The sequence below is a fragment of the Vulpes lagopus genome, chromosome 11 (genome assembly GCF_018345385.1).
Source record: "Vulpes lagopus strain Blue_001 chromosome 11, ASM1834538v1, whole genome shotgun sequence".
Lineage (NCBI taxonomy): Eukaryota > Metazoa > Chordata > Mammalia > Carnivora > Canidae > Vulpes > Vulpes lagopus.
The window spans coordinates 68739223-68763350 of record NC_054834.1 but is presented as its reverse complement, the minus strand read 5'-3'; the positions used below and the strand labels follow the sequence as shown (position 1 = coordinate 68763350).

Below are 24128 nucleotides of genomic sequence, written 5' to 3'. Positions count from 1 at the left end.
GTGGGAACCACAGAGTGAGGACAGACAAATGGGAGGTTCTGGGGCCAGTAGACCCCTTGCCAGTCTCCCCAGGCAGAGCTCCTTCGTTGTCACTGCTGTCAGGCCAGCCACCCTCTTCCCTGCTCCTCCTGCAGCCTGAGCCATATCATGAGGACCCCAGGACTCCGTGTGTCCTCAGGGTTGGATTCCCTGGGCCCACCTCCTCCTCCCATGACAGCTGTCTTCCCCCACCCATCCAGAATGGATTGACAGTTACTTACCACTTACTGCTCCAGGCTGGGGACAGCTCATAGATATTTCGCTAACAAGTTTAAGGCATTGGGAATCCCTTTTCTCAACCATGGCTCTGGCCTCTATGTCTGGATCAACCTGAAAGTGGTGAGCACTGGGAAGGAGGCCCTGAATTTTGGGGCAGACCTGCCCGATGGGTTTTTGGCTCAGCTCTGTCCTTCAGCCTTCCCCAGTGCCTGGATTCGTGCACGTTTGAGGAAGAACTGCTGCTCCATTGCTGCTTCCTGGACAACAAGCTAATGCTGTCGCGGGGCAAGACCTGCATGTGTAAGGAGCCTGGCTAGTTCCATATCCAAGGCAGACACTTAACCACTGAGTCACCCAGGGATCCCAAGATTTTCTTTATTTGAGAGAGAGGGAGAGAGAGGGAGAGCACAAGCAGGGGGAGGGACAGAGGGAGAGGGAGAAGCAGACTCCCTGGTGAGCAGGAAGCCTGACATGGGGCTCGATCCCCAGACCCCAAGACCATGACCTGAGCTGAAGGTAGATGCTTAACCAAACTGAGCCACCTAGGCACCCCTCAAAAGGCTTTTTTTTTTTTTAGGTTTTATTTATTTATTCATGAGAGACCAGAGAGAGAGAGAGGCAGACAGGGAGGGAGAAGCAGGCTCCATGCAGGAAGCCGGATGTGGGATTTGATCCGGGGACTCTGGGATCATGGCCTGAGCCAAAGGCAGATGCTCAATTGCTGAGCCACCCAGGCGTCCCTCAAAAGGCTTTTTAAAATGAATATCTAGTGATAAGCCTGGGGTCTTCCATTTTCATCTCTACTGTTTGCAGCTATTCGAATCACACCACCTATGAGTTTCTCTGAAAAGCTCTTGCACTTTGGTTGGAAGACTGTGCTATGACATAGGCCTAGCACAGAATACTACATTTTATAGATGAAAGAAGAGTTTTTAGCACCAACTGATGGGTTTGGTCAGTCACTTGGCTTTGTGGCCATCTCTCTGGGGTCCAGATTTGGTGGTCCTTGTTCTTCAATAACAATCTTTTTTCTTTTTTTAATCATAATTTAAAAAAAACACTCCAGCAAATGGTGATTCTTTGTTGTTGTTGTTTTTATATCAGACAATGTTCTTTAGAAGTTGACTAATAGGGCAATAGACACAGAGAAGGAATTCATTGGATGAATGAAGGAGCTCACCAGGCCAGAGAAGATGAAGATGTGAAAGATGAGAAGCAGAGGTGCTCTTGGGATTTCTGTAATGGGGGCTATAGACAGTCTCACCAGGACACTGTCCTAGGTTAAAAGGGATAGTGCCTTTCATGGAAGGGATAGACAATTTTATCTTCCATCCCACCCAAGATTTGAATGGTTGAGTGGAGAAAACTTAGTATCTCCCTATCCATGAACATGGAACTTCCTTCCATTTATTTAGGTCTTTAATTTCCCTCAGCAAGATCTTTGTGGCTTTCAGAGCATACGTTTTGTCCTACACACCTCTTGTTAGGTTTATCACTATAATGTGCTTTTCATATTCTGCTAAAGATGTTGTTAACTTCATTTTGTTTGTTGCTAGTATGAAACAACCGATTTTTGTATCTATCAAGAGCTTTGAGGGCTCTGAGATTTTTACCCTACTTACAAGTGAAGAGGTTTCATGTATGCTGGCAGAAGGCATAAGAATTCTGGGTCAGAGATAAAAGACAGCTTATTACAGCAGTAGCAAGGACCAGAGTATCAGTTCATGGTTCCCCAAGCCCTGGTTCCTACAGGGCAAAGTGAGGAGGATCCGCTGATGCCTGCACATGCAGTAGGGGGTTCTGCAGAAGAGGAAACCCAAGCTAAACGGAACAGGATTCTTCCCCCCCACCTTTTTCTTTTTTTTTTTTTTAGATTTTATTTCTTTGAGAAAGAAAGGGAGAAAGAGCATGAGCAGGTGGGAGGAGCAGAGGGAAAGGGAGAATCAGGCTCCCTGCTTAGCAGGGAGCCTAACATCGGGCTCCATCCCAGGACCCTGAGATCATGACCTGAGCCGAAGGCAGACACTTAACTGACTGAGCCACCCAGGCACCTCAAGAAACAGGATTCTTTTATTATGAGCAGTAAGCCTGCCTGAACTTTGGTCCCAAAGGAGACATTATCTTTTTTATATTGAGTAATAAATCTATCCTTTGCTCTAGTGGGAGATACTATTGCTGTCATCCAATGCTGTTCACTCTACACATATGTGTGTATGTATATGTGTCTCTATCTCCTTGAAGATAGCCTAGAACTAAGACAGGCAGAAACATGAGAGACCTAGGAAGAATCCTCTCCTGACAGTATCCTGTGACCTTGTTAAACTTATTAGCCCTTAGCCCCATGGCAAGGGGGTGGGTGGGTGGAATTTCTTTGAATTTTCAATGTATGTAATCATGTTGACTGTGGCTAAAGATGATCTTCCTTCTTCCTTTTGAATATTTCTAATTTTTCTGTTCTAATTTCCTTGCCTAGGACCTCCAGTACAGTGTTAAATGAATGCAGTGAGGAAGGACATTCTTGTTCTCAATCTTAGCTTTTTTTTTTTTTTTTTTTTTTTAAGAGAGAGAACAGTGGGAAGGGGGAACCAGAGGAAGAAGGAAAAAGCGAATCTTAAGTATGCCCAGTGAGTAGCTGATCTCCTAACTCTGAGATCATGACCTGAGCTGAACTGAGTCAGATCCCTAACTGAGCCACCCAGTGCCTGACTCTTACTCTTAAGTAAAATGTAATTGTAAATATTTTTCATGCTGCCCTTCACCAGATAAGAATTCCTTCAATTCCTAGTTTGCTGAGAGTTTTTCCATGAATGAGGGTTCCATCTTTGTCATAGATATTTATCTATACCTCTAAAGAAGATATAATTCTTTTAATAATTAAAAAAATTATTAATGTGATAAATTACATTGGATTTTTAAAATGTTAAGCCAAGGCCCTATTCCTGCAATAAAATGCATGTAGTCATGATGTATCCCCCTTGTATATATCATTGGATTTCATTTGGTATTAAGAATTTTACATTGGGGGGCATCTGGTGGCTTCGTCGGTTAAGCATCTGCCTTCAGCTTAGGTCATGATCCCAGAGTCCTGGGATCAAGCCCCACATGGGGCTCCCTGATCAGTGGAAAGGGATTTTTGTGATTGCTCTCTCCCTCTCCTTCTCTCTCTCTGTGTCAAATAAATAACATAAAAAAAAAAAAAAGAGTTTTACATTGCATAGTGGGTCCCCCTCCCAAAAGAATTTTACCTCTATTTTCATGAAGACTATTATGCTATAATTTTCTTATTTAGTAATGCATTGTTGGTTTTCTTATCAGAGTAAAACTGACCTCGTAAATATTTTGGAAATTCTCGTTCCTCAATTTTCTGAAAGTTTGTGTCAAGTTAATTTTTTAAAAAATCTTCAACTGTTTAGTAAAATTCACCTGTAAAGCCATCCATCTGTACTGGAGTTTTCTTTATGGGAAGGTTTTTACTCATGAATTTCATTTCTGTAACAGATATAGGGCTATTCACATTTTCTATTTCTTGTGTCAGTTTTGTCAACTTGTGTCTTTCAAGAAAATTTGTCCATATTAGTTCAACTCCTGAGATAAAATTGTTTATAATGTTCCCTTGTTATCCCTTTAATATCTGTATGATCTATTGTATTATCTCCTTTTCCTTTTCTGATATTGAAATGAGTTTTATCAGTTAATTAATTAATTAATTAAAAAAAGATTTTATTTATTTATTCATAAGAGACACAGAGAGAGAGGTAGAGACATAGGCAGAGGGAAAAGCAGGCTCCATGCAGGGAACCTGATGTGGGACTGGATCTCGGGACTCCAGGGTCATGCTCTGGGCCAAAGGCAGATGCTCAACCACCGAGCCACCCGGGCATCACAATCAGTTAATTTAAATGAAAAAATGTTTATCAATTACACTGATCCTTTCAAAGAATTAACTTTTGGTTTCATTTCTCTTCGGTTTCATTTTTACTTTTATTTCTTTTTATTTCCTTTGGGTTTTACTTGTCTTTATCTTCTTAATGTGGAAGCTTAGATCAACAGTTTTAAGCTTTTTTATCTTTCAAATAAAAGCATTTGAAGTTATTGACTTCTCTCCAAGTATTGCTTTACATGTAATTTTTGACATGTTGGGTTTTTAGTATATGTGCTGCTGAAGCGAGCATGACATTTTGGGTTTTAATGGTTCAATTTTCTAATATCCTTTGAAATCCTTCACTTACCTTTGTTAATGATTTCTACTTTAGTACCATTATAAGTAGCGAACATAAAATATGACTTCAATCTTTTGAAGTTATATTGAGGCCTGTTTATGGCTAAGAATATGGCCATAACATATGGCCATATTGTCTTGGTCAGTGTTTCATGCACACTTGTAAAGAAGTATATTTTGCAGTAATTAGGTGGGTTGTGTTATAATATCAATTATGTTAAATTGTTTTGTAATGTTTAAATCTTCTGATTCTTTTTTTTTTTTTTTTTGATTGAAGATTTTATTTAGGTAGTCAAATCTTCTGATTCTTACTGTCATTTGATCTGTTCTATCTATTATTGAGAGGAGAGTGCTAAATTTCCCAACTCTAATTGTTGATTTACCTGTATTTCCCTTTATTTCTGTTGGGTTTCTGCCTCATATATTTTGAAGCATTGTTATTAGGGGTACAAACATTTAAAATTGTCATCTTGATGAATAATCAATTTGTCACTTTGAAGTGTCATTTTTAATTTTTGGTAATTCTTTTTGTTTTAAAGTCTACAATATCAGGTATTATGAATTCTTCTGCTTTATTTTTTCCTTTGTGTTAAGATACATATACGTAAAATTTCCCATCTTAACCATTTTTAAGTGTACAATTCACTTGTATATACATTCTAATACATTTGTAATACATTCACATTGTTGTGCAGCCATACCCACTATCCAGCCCCATAACTCTTTTCATTTTGTAAAACTGAAAATTTATACCTGTTAAATAATAACTCCACATACTTCCCTTCTTCTAGTCCCTGGCAACCACCATTTTGCTTTCTGTCTTTGTTTTTTGTTTTTTTGTTTTTTTTTTCTTTTTCTTTCTGTCTTTGATTTTGACTACTCTAAGTACCTCATATGTAGACTCATACAATTTTTGTCTTTTTGTGACTGGCTTATTTCACTTACGTACTGCCCTCATGTTTCATCCATGTTGTAGTATGCATCAGAATTTTCTTCGGGCTGAATAAGATGTAGCATTTTGCTTATCCATTCATCTGTTTATGGACTTTTGGGTCACTTCCACATTTTAGCTATTGTGAATAATGGTGCTACGAACATGGATGTATAAATATCTCTTCAAGTTTCGATTCTCTTGAAAATATATCCAGAAGTGGAATTGCTGGGTCAAATATCAATTCTAATTTTTTGAGGAATCTCCATATTGTCCACAGTGGCTGTACCATTTTACATTCCCACCAAAAGTGCACATTGAGTTCCAATTTCTCCCTGCCAACATTTGTTTTCCAGTTTTTGGATAATAGCATACTTTTATGATTATTTGCATGGTGTATTCTTCTCCCAATTTTACTTTTAACTGTTTGTCTTTTTATTTAACATGTCTTGCAATCACCATATACTTGAATCTTGATGTTTTATCTGGTCTGATGATCTTTTAATTGGCCCTTAATGATGACATTTAAGGTAATTATTCATATAGTTGGATTTCAGCCAACTATTTTGCTATTTTTCTTCTATTTTGTGTATGTTCTTTTTTTTTTTTTAAGATTTTATTTATTTATTCACGAGAGACACACACACAGAGAGAGAGAGGCAGAGACATAGGCAGAGGGAGAAGCAGGCCCCATGCAGGGAGCCTGATGTGGGACTCGATCCTGGGTCTCCAGGATCACACCCCGGGCTGAAGGCGCAGCTAAACTGCTGAGCCACCAGGGCTGCCCATGTGTATGTTCTTTTTAATTTTTTTCCTGCCTGCTTGCCTTCTTTCAGATTAATCAAGTATTATTTAGTGTTACATGTTATTACTGTTTTTGGCTTCTTGGTTATATTGTTTGACCTTTTAAAAAATTGTTTGCTCTAGGGACTAATATATATATGTACATGTACATATATATATATAGAGAGAGAGAGAGAGGGAGATGGAGATATATATATCTCCGTATCGGTGAGAAGTCCACATTCCTAAACATGGTTTATTTACAATGATTCATGACCTGAGCCCTCCCTGTGTCTCCAGCCTTTCTCCTAAGCCCTGCAAGCTCGTCCTGTTAGATCTGTTACAGTTTGTTAATGTTCCAGAGTGACCCTGACCTTCAAGGCCTTATCAAATGCATCCGTTTCCAACACTCCACCGTCTCACAAGCTAACCAGGACTTATCCTTTGGAACTCAGCCATCATAGTCTATAGCAATTGTATGTGTGTGGGGCTTCCCATATGGGGCCAATGCATGTGTCGGGGTTGAGGGTGAATCTCCCTGCTGCTTGCTTCCATGGCCCAGTAATCTCTTTTTTTTAGGCATTGGTAAGAGTACTTATCGGAATTAAACAGAATATGACTTAAATGGAGAGAACTGGCTTGTACAGAACATAACACAGAGGACCAACAAAGTCATGAGAGGTGCTGAAGGTCACAATGTTCCTGGCAAGGCCAAAGAGAAGACAAGAAGTGGACTGGCCAGAAGACCACCAAGTCTTCCCAACCTGTGTTAAGGGATCCTGCTTATTTCATGGGGAAAAGAGACTTTTCCTATTCAAGGCTTTGCACAGGCCTGGGAAACCTAACACACTGTGGAAGCCCCAGAACGTGTAGGATGGTGGCAGAGTCCAACAAATGTCCCATGGAGCGAAAGGAGGTGAATTTCAAATGCCAGCGGAAAAACTCTCACAGGGGCAGGATTTTTATTTTTTTTTAAGATTTTATTTGTTCATGCGAGACACACACACACACACACACACACAGAGGCAGAGAGAGAAGCCGGCCCATGCAGGGAGCCTGATGCGGGACTCGATCCCAGGTCTCCAGGATCGCGCCCTGGGCCAAAGGCAGGTGCTCAACCGCTGAGCCCCCCGGGCGTCCCGGGGGGAGGATGTTTTAAGGATGCCCTCGCTTTAACCCAGCGAGCCTTCTCTTTTTTTTTTTTAATTTTTCAAAATTTTTATTTATTTATGATAGTCACACAGAGAGAGAGAGAGGGGCAGAGACACAGGCAGAGGGAGAAGCAGGCGCCACGCAGGGAGCCGGACGTGGGATTCGATCCCGGGTCTCCAGGATCGCGCCCTGCGCCACCCAGGGATCCCCCAGCGAGCCTTCTCCACGAGTGCAAGCAGGCACGCCCTGGCCGAGGAGCCTCCGTGGGTCTAAGGGCTTCAAAATGGGGAAACTGAGGCCGGGAGGTCGAAGGAGGCGCCCCCACGTGCCAGACGAGGAGACCGCGGGCAGCGGCGGCCTCGGGTTCCGAGGGCGGGTGGGCGCCCAGCGGGTCGGGGAGCCCCCGGCAGCGCGCGGGTCACGCCCGGGCGTCCGCGCCTCCGCCCCGGCGCCGCCCGGGGCCGCGACCCCGCACCGCAGCGCCGCGGAGCGCAGGGGGCGGCGCCGCTCGCGCTTCCTCGCGCCGGGGCGGCCGCGTCTGCTCTCGCGAGGCTCCGTCGCCCTCCGGGGCCGCCTTCCCGCCGCGGCGGAGCCTTCCCCGGCGCAGCTCCGAGGCCCGCGGCGCGGCGGCTGCAGCCCCGGCCCCGCCTGCCTCCCCGCTCCCGCCGCGCTGCGGGTGCGCCGGCCTGCGCCGTCCGCGGGGGGCGAGGTGAGCCCGGGAGAGCCCGGCCGCGGGGGCCGGGGGCCGGGGGCCGGGGGGCCGGGGGCGCGGTGTGCAGCCGGGGCGCCCCGGGGCTCGGGGCTCGGGGCTCGGGCCGCGCCGTCCCCGCCGCGAGGAGTGGTGATCACGCGTTGTACCGAGCGGGACCCGAGCCAGGGTCTGTTCCAAGCGCCTAGCCCACGGTGACTCGTTTTTTTTTTTTTTTTTAAGATTTTTTTTTAAAGACTTTATTTATTTATTTATGATAGACATAAGGGGAGAGAGAGGCAGAGACACAGGCAGAGGCAGAAGCAGGCTCCATGCAGGGAGCCCGACGTGGGACTCGATCCCGGGTGTGCAGGATCACGCCCCGGGCTGCAGGCGGCGCTAAACCGCTGCGCCACGAGGGCTGCCCCCCCCCCACGACCTGTAACATTTATAGGCTCCGTTGCCCCGTGCTTTTACCGCGCTCTGCAGGTGAGGACACCGGCCCGGAAGGTGGAGGGCTCCCGGCCGCTGGCAGGAGGAGACCCCCCTCCCCTGGCACCAGTGCTCCCCTCCACCTGGCTGCGCCTGAATTTGGGAGACCCGCCCCGCGCCGCCCCCGTAGTCCTGCCCTTAGTCCTTACACACCATCCGCGCCACATCACCAGGCAATCTCCTGCCCTTTAGCCTTGTTGACATCATCACCCCAAAGCCCCTGGGCCTCCAGGCTCTTTCTGCTTTGAGTCAGAAAATTTTAACCTGTTTTTATTATTATTATTATTTTATTTTAATTGAGGTCAGCAAGAACGGAAAAGGAACGATGATGATCCTTTAGGCTGCAGAATGAAAAACCCCATAAATGTAAAACAAGCGAAAGCAGCTATAAGGTTACAGTCATATAAAAGTAGCAAGGGTAGTCCCCTGGCCCTGAATAGATCCTTAGCAGAACTGAGTTGTTGAAGCCATTGCACACATGGCTACAACTGGTAAGGGACACAGGAAAGGGTGACCAAACATAAAGGAAGGGGGTCTATGGAGAATGGGAAGGGCCTCGTGACTCCCGGTTCAGTTTTGCTACTGTGAAAAGCCCTTCTTTTCTGAATGCTTAATTCAGTCCCTGAATGCTTCTGTGTTTTTTGCAGATGTTCACTCTGCCTCAGGAAGAATCCAGGGCACCTGCCACTGGTCTGGGCTCAGCCTCCACACGGGACAGTAACTATGGGGATGGTCTGGAAAGAGAATGCTCCAGAAAACCAGACCAGAAGCTGCCAAATCCATGTGATCCCACTGCCATGTTTTCCTCTAACAGCTCCTACCTGTCCTCCAGAGGAGGCATCATTAAATGGTTCTGGGACTCAGCGGAGGAGGGCTACAGAACCTACCACATGGACGAGTATGATGAGGATAAGAACCCCAGTGTGAGTGAGACCCCCAGCTCCACTGGAACCCAAGGGGAGACTGCAGGGTGGGATGCCCTTCCTTGACCAAGAGGGCAGCACCTAGCCTGTTCTAGATGCTGGGGTTACAGCTATGAGCAAAAAAAAAAAAAAAAAAAAGCAAAGTTCCTGTGCTCATGGGATTTTTGTTTTACTTATTTATTTTTATTTATTTATGATAGGCACACAGTGAGAGAGAGAGAGAGAGGCAGAGACATAGGCAGAGGGAGAAGCAGGCTCCATGCAGCGGGAGCCCGATGTGGGATTCGATCCCGAGTCTCCAGGATTGCACCCTGGGCCAAAGGCAGGCGCCAAACCGCTGCGCCACCCAGGGATCCTGGGATTCTTGTTTTAGTGGAAGAGGCAGATGGAGAACAGGCAAAAAAAAAAAAAAAAAAAAAAAAAAAAAAAAATTCCCTGTAATACGTGGTGCAAAGTACTATAGCCACTTATAAAGCCAGGTTCAAGGGACAGCCCAGGGGCCAGTGTGGCTGGAATGTAGTGCGACTGGCAGGAGATGAGGTCAGAAGGATCGCGGGTGGGGTGGAGACCCTGTGGGGCTTCATGGGACACCGACAGGCTTCTGAGTTTGGACAGAGCAAGATAAAAGGTGTTGGGAGGAGGAGCAGTATGATCTGATTTTGGTTTTCAGAAGATGCCTTGGGGGCTGGCTACCGTGTAGAGGGTAGGGTGAGTGCAGGCAAGCAAGGGAAGAGGGCAGCCTTTGCAAGAACAGAGATGAGATACTCCACTGGGGAGCTCCACTGGTGGCTCCATTGGGGTCTTAGCCATGGAGGGTGATAAGGCACTGGGCTGTCCACCTGTTTTGAAGGTGGAAGTGGCAGGATTTGTGGATGGATTAGTGGTAAGCAGAGGCGCCTACTGGTTTGTTCCTCAGGGGTCAGCAGTTCTGGTGCATGAGCCTCCCTGGGGACTCTGCGGGACAGCTTGAGGTGGGCCTTTCCCCCTCCAGGTTCTGGGAGACACTGCCTCGTGGGTGGGATCAAAGTGTTGTGTGGTTGCCCGGGGTCTCCCATGGGAGCCCTTCTTGGCTGACAGGTATCCCTGTTTCTGTTCTACTGCAGAAGGCACCGCAGCACTGCTTTACTTTGTACATTCTCTTGTACTGTAAACATGTATCTTCTTGCGGGATACGGTGGTGTGTCAGGCATGCATCCAGCCTTCAGGGATCTGATCATCCAGTGGGGGAGATAAAGCATGTACATTGGTCCCTGTGACCTGGAAGCAGAGACTAAGTGGGGTGCTCTAAAGGGCAACAGATCAAGAGCTTTGGGTTCCAGAAGAAGAAAAGATACCTTTCTAGGTGGGGTTCTGGGGAGGCTTCCTGGAGGAGATGGCATTAATAGAGCTTTAGAAATGTGAATATGGGACCAGGGAGCTGAGTGGAGGTGGGACAAGGAAGGGTGTTTGGAGGGGCAGGATTACTCCCGCTTTGCTTTCCTGACTCAGTATGCTCCTCGGGCCATCCTTTGGGACCCCTGGGCTGTGCTCACCCTGCTTCCGTATCTCTGTCTCCAGGGCATCATTAACTTGGGCACCAGTGAGAATAAACTCTGCTTTGACCTGTTATCCAGGCGGGTAAGTCCTAGTGGCATCAGCAGCTCCCAGGGACTGTCTTTTCTTGGATTTCCCTGGAACACTTCCCTGATAAGAGCCTGCTGCTTGCCTCAGCAGCCCTGGCCTGAGCCAGGAGACCCAGGTTCCACGTCTGTCTCAGGGGCAACCTCTGTGATCTTGGGTGAGTCACTTCCCTATTTGGATCCTGCTTCTTCACCTCTTCCCCACACTCAGTCCCTCCAGCTGCTGTCTGGGTCCTGCTCTCATGGGGTGGGGGTGGGATAGGGAGCATTCAGTGGGGTGTGATCAGTATTTAACAACTGGCTCTGGGGTAGGGAGGACTCTGATTTGTAGTTTTTGCCAATTCCCATAGTGTAAATACCTCTACCGTGGCTGATTTCAAGCCACGGGTATGACCTCTCTGCACACAAAGTTGGGAAAAAAGGGGTTGTGGCACCCATTATGTGGTATCCCCACCATCTAGACACAAAGATGGAAATAACCTCAAGAGCACATGTAGGAATATAGTGACATAATCCGAAGCAGTGATGTTTTGGTTTTTGCCTTTGTTTATTACTGGTGTTTTTAATGCAGTGTACTTATTTGTACATTTATACAGTTTAATTAAAAAAATTTTTTTTAACATAGCCTGTAAAATTCCTGGAAACTTACTAAGTAGATTTCTTGAGCTGGTGTGAGCCATCTCTAGCAAGCCACTAAATATGCCTGATAAATGTGTTTTCCAAGGCCACGGACTCAAAGTCTGGGCTTGTGGTGGGAGTGATGGCTGACCCAAAGGAACTTATTTCCAAGGGAGACAAATCTGAGACCTGAGGGGAGAGGGATATAGGAAGGGGCTCAAAAGGCATGGTCTACATACCAGTTCCCTGCTGCACTGATCCACAGAAGTAAAATGTGAGCCACATATATAATTTAAAATATCCTGTTAGATAAGTAAAAAGAAACTGGTAAATTCATCTGAGGAATATATTTTATTTAGCCTAATATATCCAAAATAGGACCATTTCAACATGTAATCAGTGTAAAAAATTGGCATATTTTACGTAGTTTTCATATCAAGTCTTTAAAATCCAGTGAGTTGGCTCAGTTCAGGCAAGCCACACTCCCAAGTGCTCAGCAGACACGCATGGCTAGCAGCCTTCGACTAGACAGGGCAGCTCTATGGGCAGAAGGGGAGAGGGAGAAGGCTGGAGTTGTGCCTAAGTGGCTGAGTGCCTTTCTTCCTTTGGTTCCCTTCTCAAGACTTCTGGCTTTCCTTGGCACTGTGTGTGCAATGCTCTGGGAGTTACCGAGCATCGGGTCAGGGTGGGGATGGTGTCGAAACAGCCGCATTTTTTAAAGATTTTATTTATTTATTCATAGAGAGAGAGAGAGAGAGAGAGAGAGGCAGAGACACAGGCAGAGGGAGAAGGAGTTCTCCATGCTGGGGACCCGATGTGGGACTTGATCCTGGGTTTCCAAGATCACGCCTTGGACTGAAGGCGGCGCTAAACTGCTGAGCCACCCAGGCTGCCGAAACAGCTGCATTAAAAAAAAAATTAAAAATATTTTATTTATTTATTCATGAGAGAGAGAGAGAGAGAGAGGCAGAGACACAGGCAGAGGGAGAAGGAGTTCTCCATGCTGGGGACCCGATGTGGGACTCGGTCCTAGGTCTCCAGGATCACACCCTGAGCTGAAGGCTGATGCTCAACCATTGAGCCACCCAGGCATCCCAAAATGGCCACATTTTCCAAAGCATAGGGTTGAACTGAGCCAGGAACACAGTGGCCTGAATCCCTCCAGAAGTTGGAGCCAGCACTGAGGGGATGGCACCCAATTCTAGGACCCCTTGTGTCACCCCAAGGAGAAGCCGAGTAGCATGGTCTATCACTGCCTCTACAAATCCACCCCTCTGGGTTTTTAATTTTTTAAATATATATGTTTATATATTCATTCATTCATTCATTCATTCATGCAAGCACAAACATATGAGCAAGGGGAGGGGCAGAGGGAGAGGGAGAGAGAGAATCCCAAGCAGACCCACAAAGAGCTCAGTCAGGTGCTCGATCTCATGACCCTGAGATCATGACCAGAGCAGAAATCGAGAGTCAGATACTCATCCCCCCTCTTCCCTCTGTCCCTAGCTGAGTCAGAGTGACATGCTGCGGGTGGAGCCATCATTGCTGCAGTACCCTGACTGGAGGGGACATCTGTTGTAAGTAGTTGCCATGGGCCAGTGGGTCTCAGCCCAGGGTGGTTTTGCTCCCCAGGGGACATAGGGCATCTGGGAACACTTATGGTTGTAACTGGGAAGGAGGTATTATTGGCATTTCCTGGGTAGAGGCCGGTGATGCTTCAAAACCTCCTACGATGCCCAGGAAAGCCCCCACAACAAATAATGACCCTGCCCCAGATGTGAATATGACAGGTAGAGAAAGCCTGCTTGAGGCTGAGGGCCTGTCCTGGAGACCTGGCAGTAGTGGGGTCTCCTGGAGCATCTGCAGGGAGAGAGCGCCTGGCGGTCTCACCCAGCTCGGGAGCTCCCTAGCTTGGTTTCTCGGGTCTGAGGCATGTGGGGGGCCTTCGGGCATGGAGCCCTTGTCGCCATGCTCTCAGTGGCTTTAGAGGAACCAGAATCAGTGTTGTGGGGTGGAATGCTGGCTAGGGCATTTCCTCCTGGTAAGAGGGGACATGGTAAATAATGCTAATTGGGGTTTGTACTGACTGAGCACTTGCTAGGGGCAGCTGCTGTCCTAAAGGGCAGTGGCCAAGCAGGACTTGATTCCAAAGCGCATGTTCCTGCAGTAATTAGGATGGTAGGGCCCTGGAGACAGCCCGCTGGCTTGGGAGTAAACTGTGCCACTCAGCAACAAGTGACTGATTTCCCTCGAGCCTGTTTCTCTGTGAAATGGGAATGACAATAATAATAGCATCATACGATTGTTGGGAAGATTGAAGGAGTAAAGTTTCCTGAGTAACTCCTAACTCCTGCATAATGTAAATGCTCAATGACACTTAGCAACAGTGACTCTGACGATAGTTATTGTTATGATAGCATTGTTATTAGTTAGAGCTACATGTGGATGGAGTGTTATTTTTGGTATCCTGGAGGCCTGCGGATTAGGTGGTGGGTCCTGTCCTAGAACTACAGAGAATGCAAGTCTGCATGCGTGTAGGTAGTGGTGAGGTGGGGGGCTGGTGGCCCTGAGATGCGGAGGCCACACTGACCCCACTGCCCTCGTGGGAAGCCAGAGAAGGATAATGGATCTGGGTGAGGATTGACCAGAGGAGCTTTGGGATGTGCTGTGGGTCGGGGATGACGAGCACTGCCCATCTCTCTGTCTGATCTCCAGTCTCCGGGAGGAAGTGGCCAGATTCCTGTCTTTCTACTGCAAGAGCCCTGTACCCCTTAAACCAGAGAACGTGAGTAGCCCCCTGCTCTGCTCTCCCCTGCTCCTCTGCCCACCTCCCCCAACTTTTGACGGTGGGTAGGGGTAGCATGGGCTTGGGATCTGCCTTTCACTCAGTTTTGACTTGATTCCAGGTGGAATTAGGAATACCTCCTCCCTTTTTCTTCCTCATCCTAGATATTTAGGGGATATAATTTGGATACAGTTTCTGTTCCAGTTTGTTCTATGGTCCCTTGTTGCCTCCACATCTTGAGGCAAGACACTTGGAGTGGCCAGCCCCCTCTCCCTTGCTCTGTTGATCTAGAGCACAGTCCAAAGAATAAATCACAGATACACTGGGCTGTTAGGCAGGAGAGGCCTTCAGCTTCTCCTGGTGGCTTTGCCATGACAGAGCCACAGAGGGCACCAAGATGGGACCTGCTCCCCCACCCCCACAACCGCTAGTCTGGATGCAGCTGGAGATCATTGTTCCTCCTGGATAGATACTCATCTTTGTCACACGGATGTGTCACCCTTAGGTGGTTGTTCTGAATGGCTGTGCCTCCCTCTTCTCTGCTCTGGCCACAGTGCTGTGTGAGGTGGGGGGTAAGTGACCCACGGCCTGCTCTGCACGGGGCGCTGCCCTATGCCTGCAGTGTCCACGGTTGCCTGTCTTTGCGATGCTTTCGGCCATAATAGACTACTAGACTGCAGGGGGCTTAATCAGTGGCTTGATGAGATACTCGGATATTGGCAGTTTCTGAGGAGGTCAACATGATGCCAGGGTTCTGGCCTTCTCTCTGTGATGACCTTGGTTTTTCCTTTCATGTGATGGCTGTCGTGTCCTTTCATGACAGTGGATCTAAAGTAGGGAGAAAGGGTAAGGTTGTGTCCTGCCTGTGTCTTTTTTTTTTTTATTGGCAGGGGGCAGGAGAGATATTCTTCCCGCCAAAAAGTCCCAGCAGAGCCCACCTTATGTCTTATTGGCCAGAACTGACTCACAAACCCATTCCCCAAGTAGTCCCTGGCAAACAGGATAAGAACCACAATTGACTGAAACCAAAAGTGGTTCATTCCCAAGGGCCAGGGATAGGCCACCTTCCTCAGACTTACTGCAGGTCATATCCGGGAAATCTGGTGCTCTCTTAGCCAGAATACTGTAATGGCTGTTGAGTAGGCAGCCAGCAGCGTCTGCTACAGGAGCCATAGTTGGCCAGAGAGCAGGTCATGGCCAGGGGTTATTGTCGCCAGAATGGAGGCCCACTCACTCCAGCTTCACTGACAGTGATTACATGGGTAGTGTTTCCTGACCACGTGCTATGTTACAGGCACTGGCCTAGGGCTTTACACATAGACTCATTTAATCCTCACTTCTCCCCTCTGAGCTGGGCTCTGTGCCTTCCCCGTTCCACAAAGGAGGACACAGGGCACATGGAGTTAAGTAACTTGTCAAATTCATACAGAGAGAGAGCGGAACCAGGATTTGAACCACAAGATGAAGATTCATCACAGGACAGGCTAGGCAATTCCTCCCCATTTGAGAACCGTCAAGAGCGGGATCAGTGTCACCCTCTCCACCTCTCACAGGGGTGTGCAGTCCCTCCTCCTCCCCTTTGTACATGCGAGCCTCTCTCTGGACCTTCCTCGCCTCCCACCTGGCCCAGGGTAGCTGCCCTAGCTCCATCTGCTCAGATGCACCTCCTCATCTCATGAGTGTCTCCGCTTCCTGGAGTGACGTCATGAGAGAGAGCACATGCTGGGTGTCTGGCCGCCAGCGGATCAGCTCCCTTGGGTCCCTGGTTTACATCTGGTCCTCTCCTCGTGGCTGGGGTAGGGCACATGTAGGACAGAGGCTGCCCCTCCCAGAGCTGTGAGTGGGGCAGATAGGAAGGGAGGGCAGCCTGACCATGCATCCTCTTCAGAACTGGAGGAATGCCTGCCTCCGCAGTAGGGTAGACCTTGGAGGTCATTATCAGCACCCCCATCCATGGTGAGCGTCTTCTGCATGACATCCCCCTCCCACCCCTGCCAGATGGCTCAGCCTTGTGTTTGTGTGTCCCCTGTACAGGGAGGGTCCACTCCTCCTGAACACACTTGATCTTTGGGCAGCTCTGTATGTAGTCACGTTTGTTGAAGCTGCCCGGATCCCCCGGCGACTTCAACTCACTGGATCCCAGTCTGTGCTTGGAGGGGCCCAGCAGGTGGAGAGCTTCAGTGGGATCCTCTGAGGCTTGGTGTCCTCCTTGGTAAAGTTAGGGTGAGAATAGTACTGATGTCATAGAGTGATTGCGAGGATCGAATGAGATAACACACAAATACATACACGTTTAGCCCAGTTCCCAGCATGTAGTAAGTGTTCAGTAAATGTTAGCCACTGATGATCAGAAAAGGGACTGATCTCAGGGAATCCAAATGTTAGAAAGAGCTTGGGAGTTGAAAGATGGAATGTACCCCCAATGTTCTCCCAAAGACATGGAAAGCTGGGAGGGACGTGGAGCCTGTGGATTGGGGGACTGGGTGTTCTGGCCACAGGGTGACAGGCACTGGCCCACTCCTGCCCTCAGAGGCTTTCCTGATCCCCGCCCCTTACTATGGAGCCATCACACAGCATGTCTGTCTCTATGGCAATGTCCGACTCGTCTGTGTCCATCTGGACAGTGAGGTAAGAGTTCCTGAGAACCCAGGTAAGGCCTGGGCCTTCTTCCTAGAGGTGAAGACTTTCCTGTCTCTGAATTTGAGGGGAGTCATGGGAGGAAGTCCCTGCTGAGGGCTCTGGGGTTATGGCTGGAAGGGGAGTAGAGCCTTCTGTTGCCCATGGCTGTCCATAACCTGGGTTCCCTTGGGGCTCCCCAGGTCCTGGCTCTGAGGTCTCCAGGTTTAGGGTAGAAGCCAAGGGCAGCCCCAGGGAGACTACAGCAAAATGGCGGGGTGAGGACAGGGCAAAGCAGACCTCAACCTGTAAGTTCTTGGACCACAGTCAGAGGATCTATGGGGGCTCTTCCCCACTCTGAGTGATGAGATGTCCCTGATGGGGTGGAGAAGGGGGGCCCTGGGGGGAGTGAACTTGTCAGAGTTTCTTCAGAGACTATTCTTAGGAGGCTAGAGATAACAGGAGAGATCCCAGAAGTTCAGGTTTGGGGGATTGGTGAATTTGGCTGGTGGTTTTTCTCCATCTTTCCCCAGGTCACTGGGCTGGACACACGTCCCTTCCAGCTCACAGTGGAGAAGCTGGAGATGGCCCTGCAAAGAGCTCATTCTGAGGTCTGGGAGTCGAATCAAACCCAGGGCTGGGAGGGATGGGTCTGAGCAGGGTGCAGACTTCCTGTGGCCGATCTCATCCCGGGAGAAAGGTTGGCCCTCCTCGACGGGGTTGGGGTTTCAGATGGTCACAGGGAACCATTCTGGGGGGCCAATCAGGAGCATACCCATGGAAGGTCTTCCCACTAGAGCAAGACTCAGACCTACGTCTACAGAGTCAATCAGGGAGCTTAACACCTCCACCCCTCTTCCACCAGTGGGTCAAGTGTGGGGCTTAGGGGTCTGTAGTGCATCAGTCTCCTGGTGATTCGAGGACGTGATTCCCCTCTCACTTGGTGGGGGCCTACTAAGAAAGACAGAGACAAGTACTACTCCCATGGCTTCTTTCCTGCCCATGGTCATTAAAGTTGTAAGTGCCTACTGTGGGAATTCTAAAAGGGAAAACCCCTATCCATTACTCTACCAACAAAGACAACCTGTACCGGTGTTTGGGCATTTTTGCCTCTGGGCTTTGTTCTCTGCCTTTTTTTTTTTTTTCCTTTCCTGGTCCACACATTTGCACATACGTATATCTGCTGCAGATACCTAATTCTCTGCCCTTGTTTGCGTCACATTGGGTCATGAACCTGTTCCCATCACATTTCCCTGGGAGTCTGCCCAGCAATCGGCCCCATTCGGGCTCTGGCCTTCAGGAGGAGCTGAGCGTTTTCTGTCCCACTGATGGTTTCAGGGTGTGAAGGTCAAAGGTCTCATCCTCATCAATCCCCACAACCCTCTGGGTGACATCTACTCCCCAGGAGAGCTGCGGGACTACCTAGAATTTGCCAAGAGGTGAGGAACCCCACAGTCCCCCCTCAAAACATCCTGGCCGACCAGGATACTGATGGGGGCTTTGGGACAGGCCCTCAAAGTGAGGAGTGGAGCCAGACTTGAGTCTGGGTCTGTCTGTACATAACTGTTTGGCGCTTCATGGTACCCTTCTTCTGTGGAGGTACCCGAGGCCCCTCTTCCACGGTGCTTCAAAAGCCCCACTGACATCTGTTTTGTATGCCTGGCTTCCTGTTTGAAAAAAAAAAAAAAAAAAGATGCAAGAAAGGTGTGTCTGGAAAAAAATTTGGTAACCTTGGGCTCAACTGTGGTCCTCTTGGATTTCTGAGTCATTGCCTCCCCACCCTGGGGACACATTCGGCCTCCAGACCAAGCCGTCTCCTCCCCACTCCCTGCCCCTCCAGGCACGAGCTGCATGTGATGGTGGATGAGGTCTACATGCTGTCCGTGTTTGAGAAGTCGGCAGCGTACTGCAGTGTCCTGAGCCTGGAAGGGTGAGCCTGCCCTGCCACAGCTGACTCTGCCAACCCTGGTCCCCTGGCCCCTTGTGGCTTGGCCCAAGGATGTGACCTGTCCTAGGGCAGTTCTTCCATCCAGCTGGTCCCACTGTCCTCAGATCCTCTAAGGAGAAGATGGGATGGCTGGGCTACATCAGGGGTTTTCATATTGTTCTGTGGCCTCTCTGAGAGCTCCAAGGAGGGGCCAGGCCATAGGATTCCTAGGGGTGGTGGTGGGGAGAGGGCTGCAAGGGTGGGAACTAGTCTCCGTTGCTGTTCCCCTTATCTGCAGAGTAGCTTCAGCCCCATGGATGCATGCATCCATCCATCCATTCATCCACTCACTCACTAATTCATTCAGCAAATCCGTCTGTAGCCCCAGGCATGTGCCAAGCACTTCTAGCTATTTGGGCTTTTTCATTGGATTTAGTCCAAGCCAAGAATCTGTGGTTGAAACAGCTTTGGAAACTCTTGGACCAGATCATCTGTAAAGTCTGTAAATGTGACATTGAGCGAATCTAACAGTTCTTGGTTTTGTTCAGAACTTTGGACCCTGTGAAGTCCTTTCCATTGGTTCTCTCAGCTGGTTTTCACGAGGCTCTGCCAAGTGGGTGGTTGTTACTCCTGTTTGTTTATGGATTAGGAAAGTGAGACACAGAGAAATGGCAACTTGTCATCTACTCTGTGCCAGCCACTGTGGTAGGTGCTGGGAGACAACAGTGAATGAGAAAGGCAGGCCCCATCATATGTGGAACTTTTATTTCTAGCCAGAGAAAACATTTAAAAATTTTTATTTATTTATTTGAGAGAGAGCAAGAGGGAGAGAGAGACAGTGAGCAGGAGGGAGAGGGAGAATCTTTTTTTTTTTTTTAAAGATTTTATTTATTTATTCATGAGAGACACACAGAGAGAGAGAGGCAGAGACACAGGCAGAGGGAGAAGCAGGCTCCACGTGGGGAGCCCGACGTGGGACTTGATCCTGGGACTCCAGGATCATGCCCTGGGCTGAAGGCGGCGCTAAACTGCTGAGCCACCCGGGCTGCCTAGGAGAGAGAATCTTAAGCAGACTCCATGCTGAGGGTAGAGCCCAATGTGGGGCTTGATCCCATGACTGCAAGATCATGACCTGAGCCAAAACCAAGACTTAGACACTTAACCAACTGAGCCACCTAGGTGCCCCCAGGAAAAAAAACATTTTAGCAGCTAAATACACAGTCATTTGATTGCGGCTGTAAGTGCTAAAAAGGGGGAGTCTGGGGAGGCATGAGGGGATCTGTTTGGGGTCCCCAGTGGGCCTGGTCTACTGGGAGGTGGTCAGAGAAAGTCTGAGGAAATGGAGCTTGAGCTGAGCTATAGATCAGGAATTGGCAAATAGTTTTGGATCAGATGGCAAATATTTTAGGCTTTATAGACCTTTGGTCTCTCACTCAACTCTGCCTAATAGCACAAAAGCGGCCACAGACAGGATGTATATGAGAAAGCATGGCTGTGTTTCAGTAAAGCTTTATTTACAAAAACAGGCCTCTGGCCCAGTTTAGCGCGCAGGCTGTAGTTTGCTGATCCTTGCTCTGACGCACGTATAGGGTTTAGCAATTCAAGAGATGAAAACCAGGGCTTCACACAGAACCAGAACCAGATTCATCCATCTCCTCATTTGTTCAGCCAAACACGTATGAGCCTCTGTGGATCTGTGTTGCTTCTGTTCCCACACTGTTCTCTGCAGGTTGCCTGACCCCCAGAGGACCCATGTGATGTGGGCGACCAGCAAGGTAGGTTCCTGGCTGGCCTTGGGTGTCAGGGAGGTGGGAGGGCAGAGAGGGGGGTGGAACCAGCTTCCTCTGTGGAGGGCTGGCCACTGCCTAGGGTGCCTTTCTCCTGTAGGACTTCGGGATGTCTGGGCTCCGCTTTGGCACGCTGTACACAGAAAACAGGGACGTGGCCACTGCGGTGGCTTCCCTCTGCCGATATCATGGACTCAGTGGCTTGGTCCAGTACCAGATGGCACAGCTGCTCCAGGACCGTGGTGACTGCCTGGGCCTGGGCCCTTGAGAATGGGGAAGAGGTTGTAGTTGGTCGGGGACTGGCCAGGGATCGTGGGTGCCTCTTGCATGAGAAGACTTTAGGGTGGTGTTCGAGAGCCCCAGGACCACAACTGGGTTCTTAACCGGCTTGCTCACTTCCTGGCTGTGTGGCCCATTTCCTTCACCTCCCCAAACCTCAGTTAGTGTGATTTGTCAATTCAAATAGTACCTGGCATATAAGAGTCACTTGGTCAACATGAACTCATTATTATCATCTGTGAGCATTTGAAAACAGAGAGTAGATGCTACAAAGGGAACATGGCTATAATGGAAGCATCTCTGCCTATGAGGGTCTCAGATACTGAGTCTTAATAGCAAGGTTCCAGTTTGGGGTGATCCAGCAAAGGTGATCTGTAACTGGAGCTAGATATTCTCATCGCGCCATCTCATTCCAGAATCCTAGGAAGCAGATATTCCTGTATTTTCCCTGGTATTTTATAGATGAGGAAATGAGGGCTGGATACTCTAACCTGCTACAACAGCTGAAATTGAAAATAGCAGTGACACCCTCAAGTGTTGGTGAGGATGCAGAGCAATTGGAACTCTCGCGCAGCTCTGGGAATGTAAAGTGGCGGAGCCGCTCTGGAAAGCAACTGGCAATTACTTGCAGTTATACATACACTTAGCAAATGGCCCAGCAATCCCACTCCTAGCTCTTTACCCATATGGTCACTCAAAACCAAATATTCACTATGGGAATATTTGTAGCTGCTTTGTTCACGATCACCCCAAACTGGAAGCACCCCAAAATGTCCTTTCATGGATGAATGAGGGAGCAAAGTGTGGCACATCCACACAATGGAATACGACTCTACAGTGAGATCTAGGGCAGCACAGACTAAGCTCAAAGGCATTGTGCTGAGTGAAAGAGGCCAGTCTCACAAGATGGCATGCCTGTAGGATTCCTCTTGTGACATTCTGGAAAAGGCAAAACCAGAGTGATGGAGAACAGACCCATGGTTGTGGGGGGGCAGGGGAGTGATGTGACTATAAAGAGCACGAGGGTGTTCTTTGGAGCAAGGGAACTGTTTGGTGTCCTGCTTGCAGGGGGTGATGACACAAATCTGTACATGTGTTGAAACTCATCAAATGGGGGTCTCCTGGGTAGTTCATTCAGTTAAGCATCTGACTGTTGATTTCAGCTCAGGTCATGATCTCAGGGTTGTGAGATCAAATCCTGCATTGGGGTCCATGCTGGGTGTGGAGCCTGCTTGAGATTTTCTCTCTCCCCCTCTCTCTGCCCCTCCCCCTGCTTGCACGCTCGCTTACTGTCTCGAGCTTGCTCACTCTCTCTCTCAAAAAAAAGAAATGTCAAATCATTAAAAAAAAATCTAAAACTTCATCAAATGAGACACTAGAGAAAGTTAATAAAAAAGATGAGGACGGGGAGGCAAAGTAGCCAAAGGCCCCACATCTTGTGAGTGGCCAGGCCAGGATCTGAACTGCAGCCTCTGTGACTCGGAAGCATCCCTGTGTGAGTGGGCCATCCTTCAGTTAGGGTCTGCACCCTGAGGGACTCTGAGTCTGCTGGCTGGGAGCTGTGAGGCCAGGTATCTGTATTTTGGGGGCTTTTTACTGGACATTGAATATTCCCATCCTCCCCATCAACCAGCTGGAGAAAGGGTCTTGGCAGCTTGTGGCCCTTTTCTTTTCTTTTTTAAAGATTTTATTTATTTATTCATGAGAGACACAGAAAGACATAGGAAGAGGGAGAAGCAGACTCCCTGTGGGGAGCCCGATGTAGGACTTGATCCCAAGGCCCCAGGATCACGACCTGAGCCAAAGGCAGATGCTCAACTACTGAGCCAACCAGGTGTCCCTCGTGGCCTTTCTCTTGTTACCATTTAGACTCATGGGACAGAGTGGAGGACTGATGAGAGATTTATTTTTTGGCTTCTCTTTTCACCCAAACAGACTGGATCAACCAGGTGTACTTGCCGGAGAACCATGCCCGGCTCAAGGCTGCCCACACCTATGTCACGGGGGAGCTCCGGGCCCTGGGGATCCCCTTCCTGAGTGGTGGGGCAGGCTTCTTCATCTGGGTTGACCTGAGGAAGGTAATGCAAGTGGGGCTGTAGGCGGGGAGGGAGTTTAAGCCTCTCTCTCTGGCAGGGGAGGGGTAGGGGTGTCTCATCTGCAGCCTGAACCCCTTCCACCCTCCCAGTACCTGCCCGAGGCCACCTTTAAGGAGGAAATGCTGCTGTGGCGCTGCTTTTTGGACAACAAGGTGCTGCTGTCCTGTGGCAAAACCTTCGAGTGTAAAGAGCCTGGCTGGTTCCGCTTGGTCTTCTCAGACAAGGCCCACCGCCTCTGCCTGGGTGAGTGACCTCACCTCCTCACCATGCCCTTCATTCTGTCCTCCCTCTTCTCGTCTCACCTGTGGCTCTAGCAGCCTCAGCTGGCTCATCCTGCCCGCCCCCCAGCCAGGGTGCTAACTTCTCCTCCCCAGGGATGCAGAGGGTCCGGCAGGTGCTTGAGGGCAAATCCCAGGCAGCAGAAGCCCCGTCTTCCTGTCAGAGCCAGGAGCCAAGGAGCCAGCACAGGTGAGCTGGTCATCGCCCAGTGACTACAGGGCCTGGCAGCCACCACCAATCTGAGCTACTTGGGGCTGGGAAGACTCGTGGTGGATGACGCATTTGGCAGGAGGGTACCCAACGCGGCCTCACCCCCGAAGAAGAACCATTTCTTGCCTCTCTCAGAGGCGGTGAGAGACTCCTCCAGCTGTGCTGTGCTCTGGCCCTTCCCCCTCTATTAAACACAACTGGGAGACACTAGAAGCCTCTGTTGTGAATAATTTACAGAATGGAGGAGTCGTGACTGCTCCTAACCACAACCGTTAGCCCCTCTGAGGACATGGAAAGAAAACAACTGGTACCTTCTTTTGATGGCACCTTCCTTCCTCCTTCGTTGCGGGGGACAAGTCAGAGGGACAACACAGAGAAGAACGATTACTGCCCAGAAATAAACAAGAGCGATAATTTCCCAACTACCAGGAGAAAGGAGTTACTTCCGTATGTTCAGATGTTCTCC

The 24128-nt window shown here is 48.9% G+C and overlaps 1 protein-coding gene across 3 annotated transcripts; it reads left to right on the top strand.

The window, feature by feature from the left end:
* Positions 1-7889: 7889 nt before the first annotated feature.
* On the top strand, positions 7890-23869 carry ACCS (1-aminocyclopropane-1-carboxylate synthase homolog (inactive)). Of its 3 annotated transcripts, none has more exons than XM_041722625.1 (15): positions 7890-8052; positions 9171-9446; positions 11004-11063; positions 13190-13260; positions 14399-14468; positions 14974-15040; positions 16999-17096; positions 17618-17695; positions 18423-18523; positions 18925-19014; positions 20741-20786; positions 20899-21040; positions 23013-23155; positions 23263-23416; positions 23548-23869. In XM_041722625.1, exons 2-15 carry the CDS (start codon positions 9171-9173, stop codon positions 23643-23645), a joined length of 1494 nt encoding a protein of 497 aa, XP_041578559.1. In that variant the 5' UTR covers positions 7890-8052; the 3' UTR covers positions 23646-23869. The 3 variants fall into 3 exon arrangements, with proteins under 3 accessions (XP_041578559.1, XP_041578561.1, XP_041578560.1); XM_041722627.1 differs by having other exon boundaries at positions 7920-8052; positions 9338-9446; XM_041722626.1 differs by lacking the exon at positions 7890-8052 and adding an exon at positions 8063-8246.
* The last annotated feature ends 259 nt before the right edge of the window (positions 23870-24128 follow it).

What these genes read in the sequence shown, in the direction of transcription:
- ACCS (XM_041722625.1), top strand. Translation starts at nt 9,171, where the DNA reads ATGTTCACTCTGCCTCAGGAAGAATCCAGGGCACCTGCCACTGGTCTG. An exon ending in TACCCCTTAAACCAGAGAAC is followed by an intron (nt 14,469 to 14,973) that starts GTGAGTAGCCCC and finishes TGTCACCCTTAG; the next exon opens with GTGGTTGTTCTGAATGGCTG. An exon ending in GGCCCACCGCCTCTGCCTGG is followed by an intron (nt 23,417 to 23,547) that starts GTGAGTGACCTC and finishes TCTCCTCCCCAG; the next exon opens with GGATGCAGAGGGTCCGGCAG.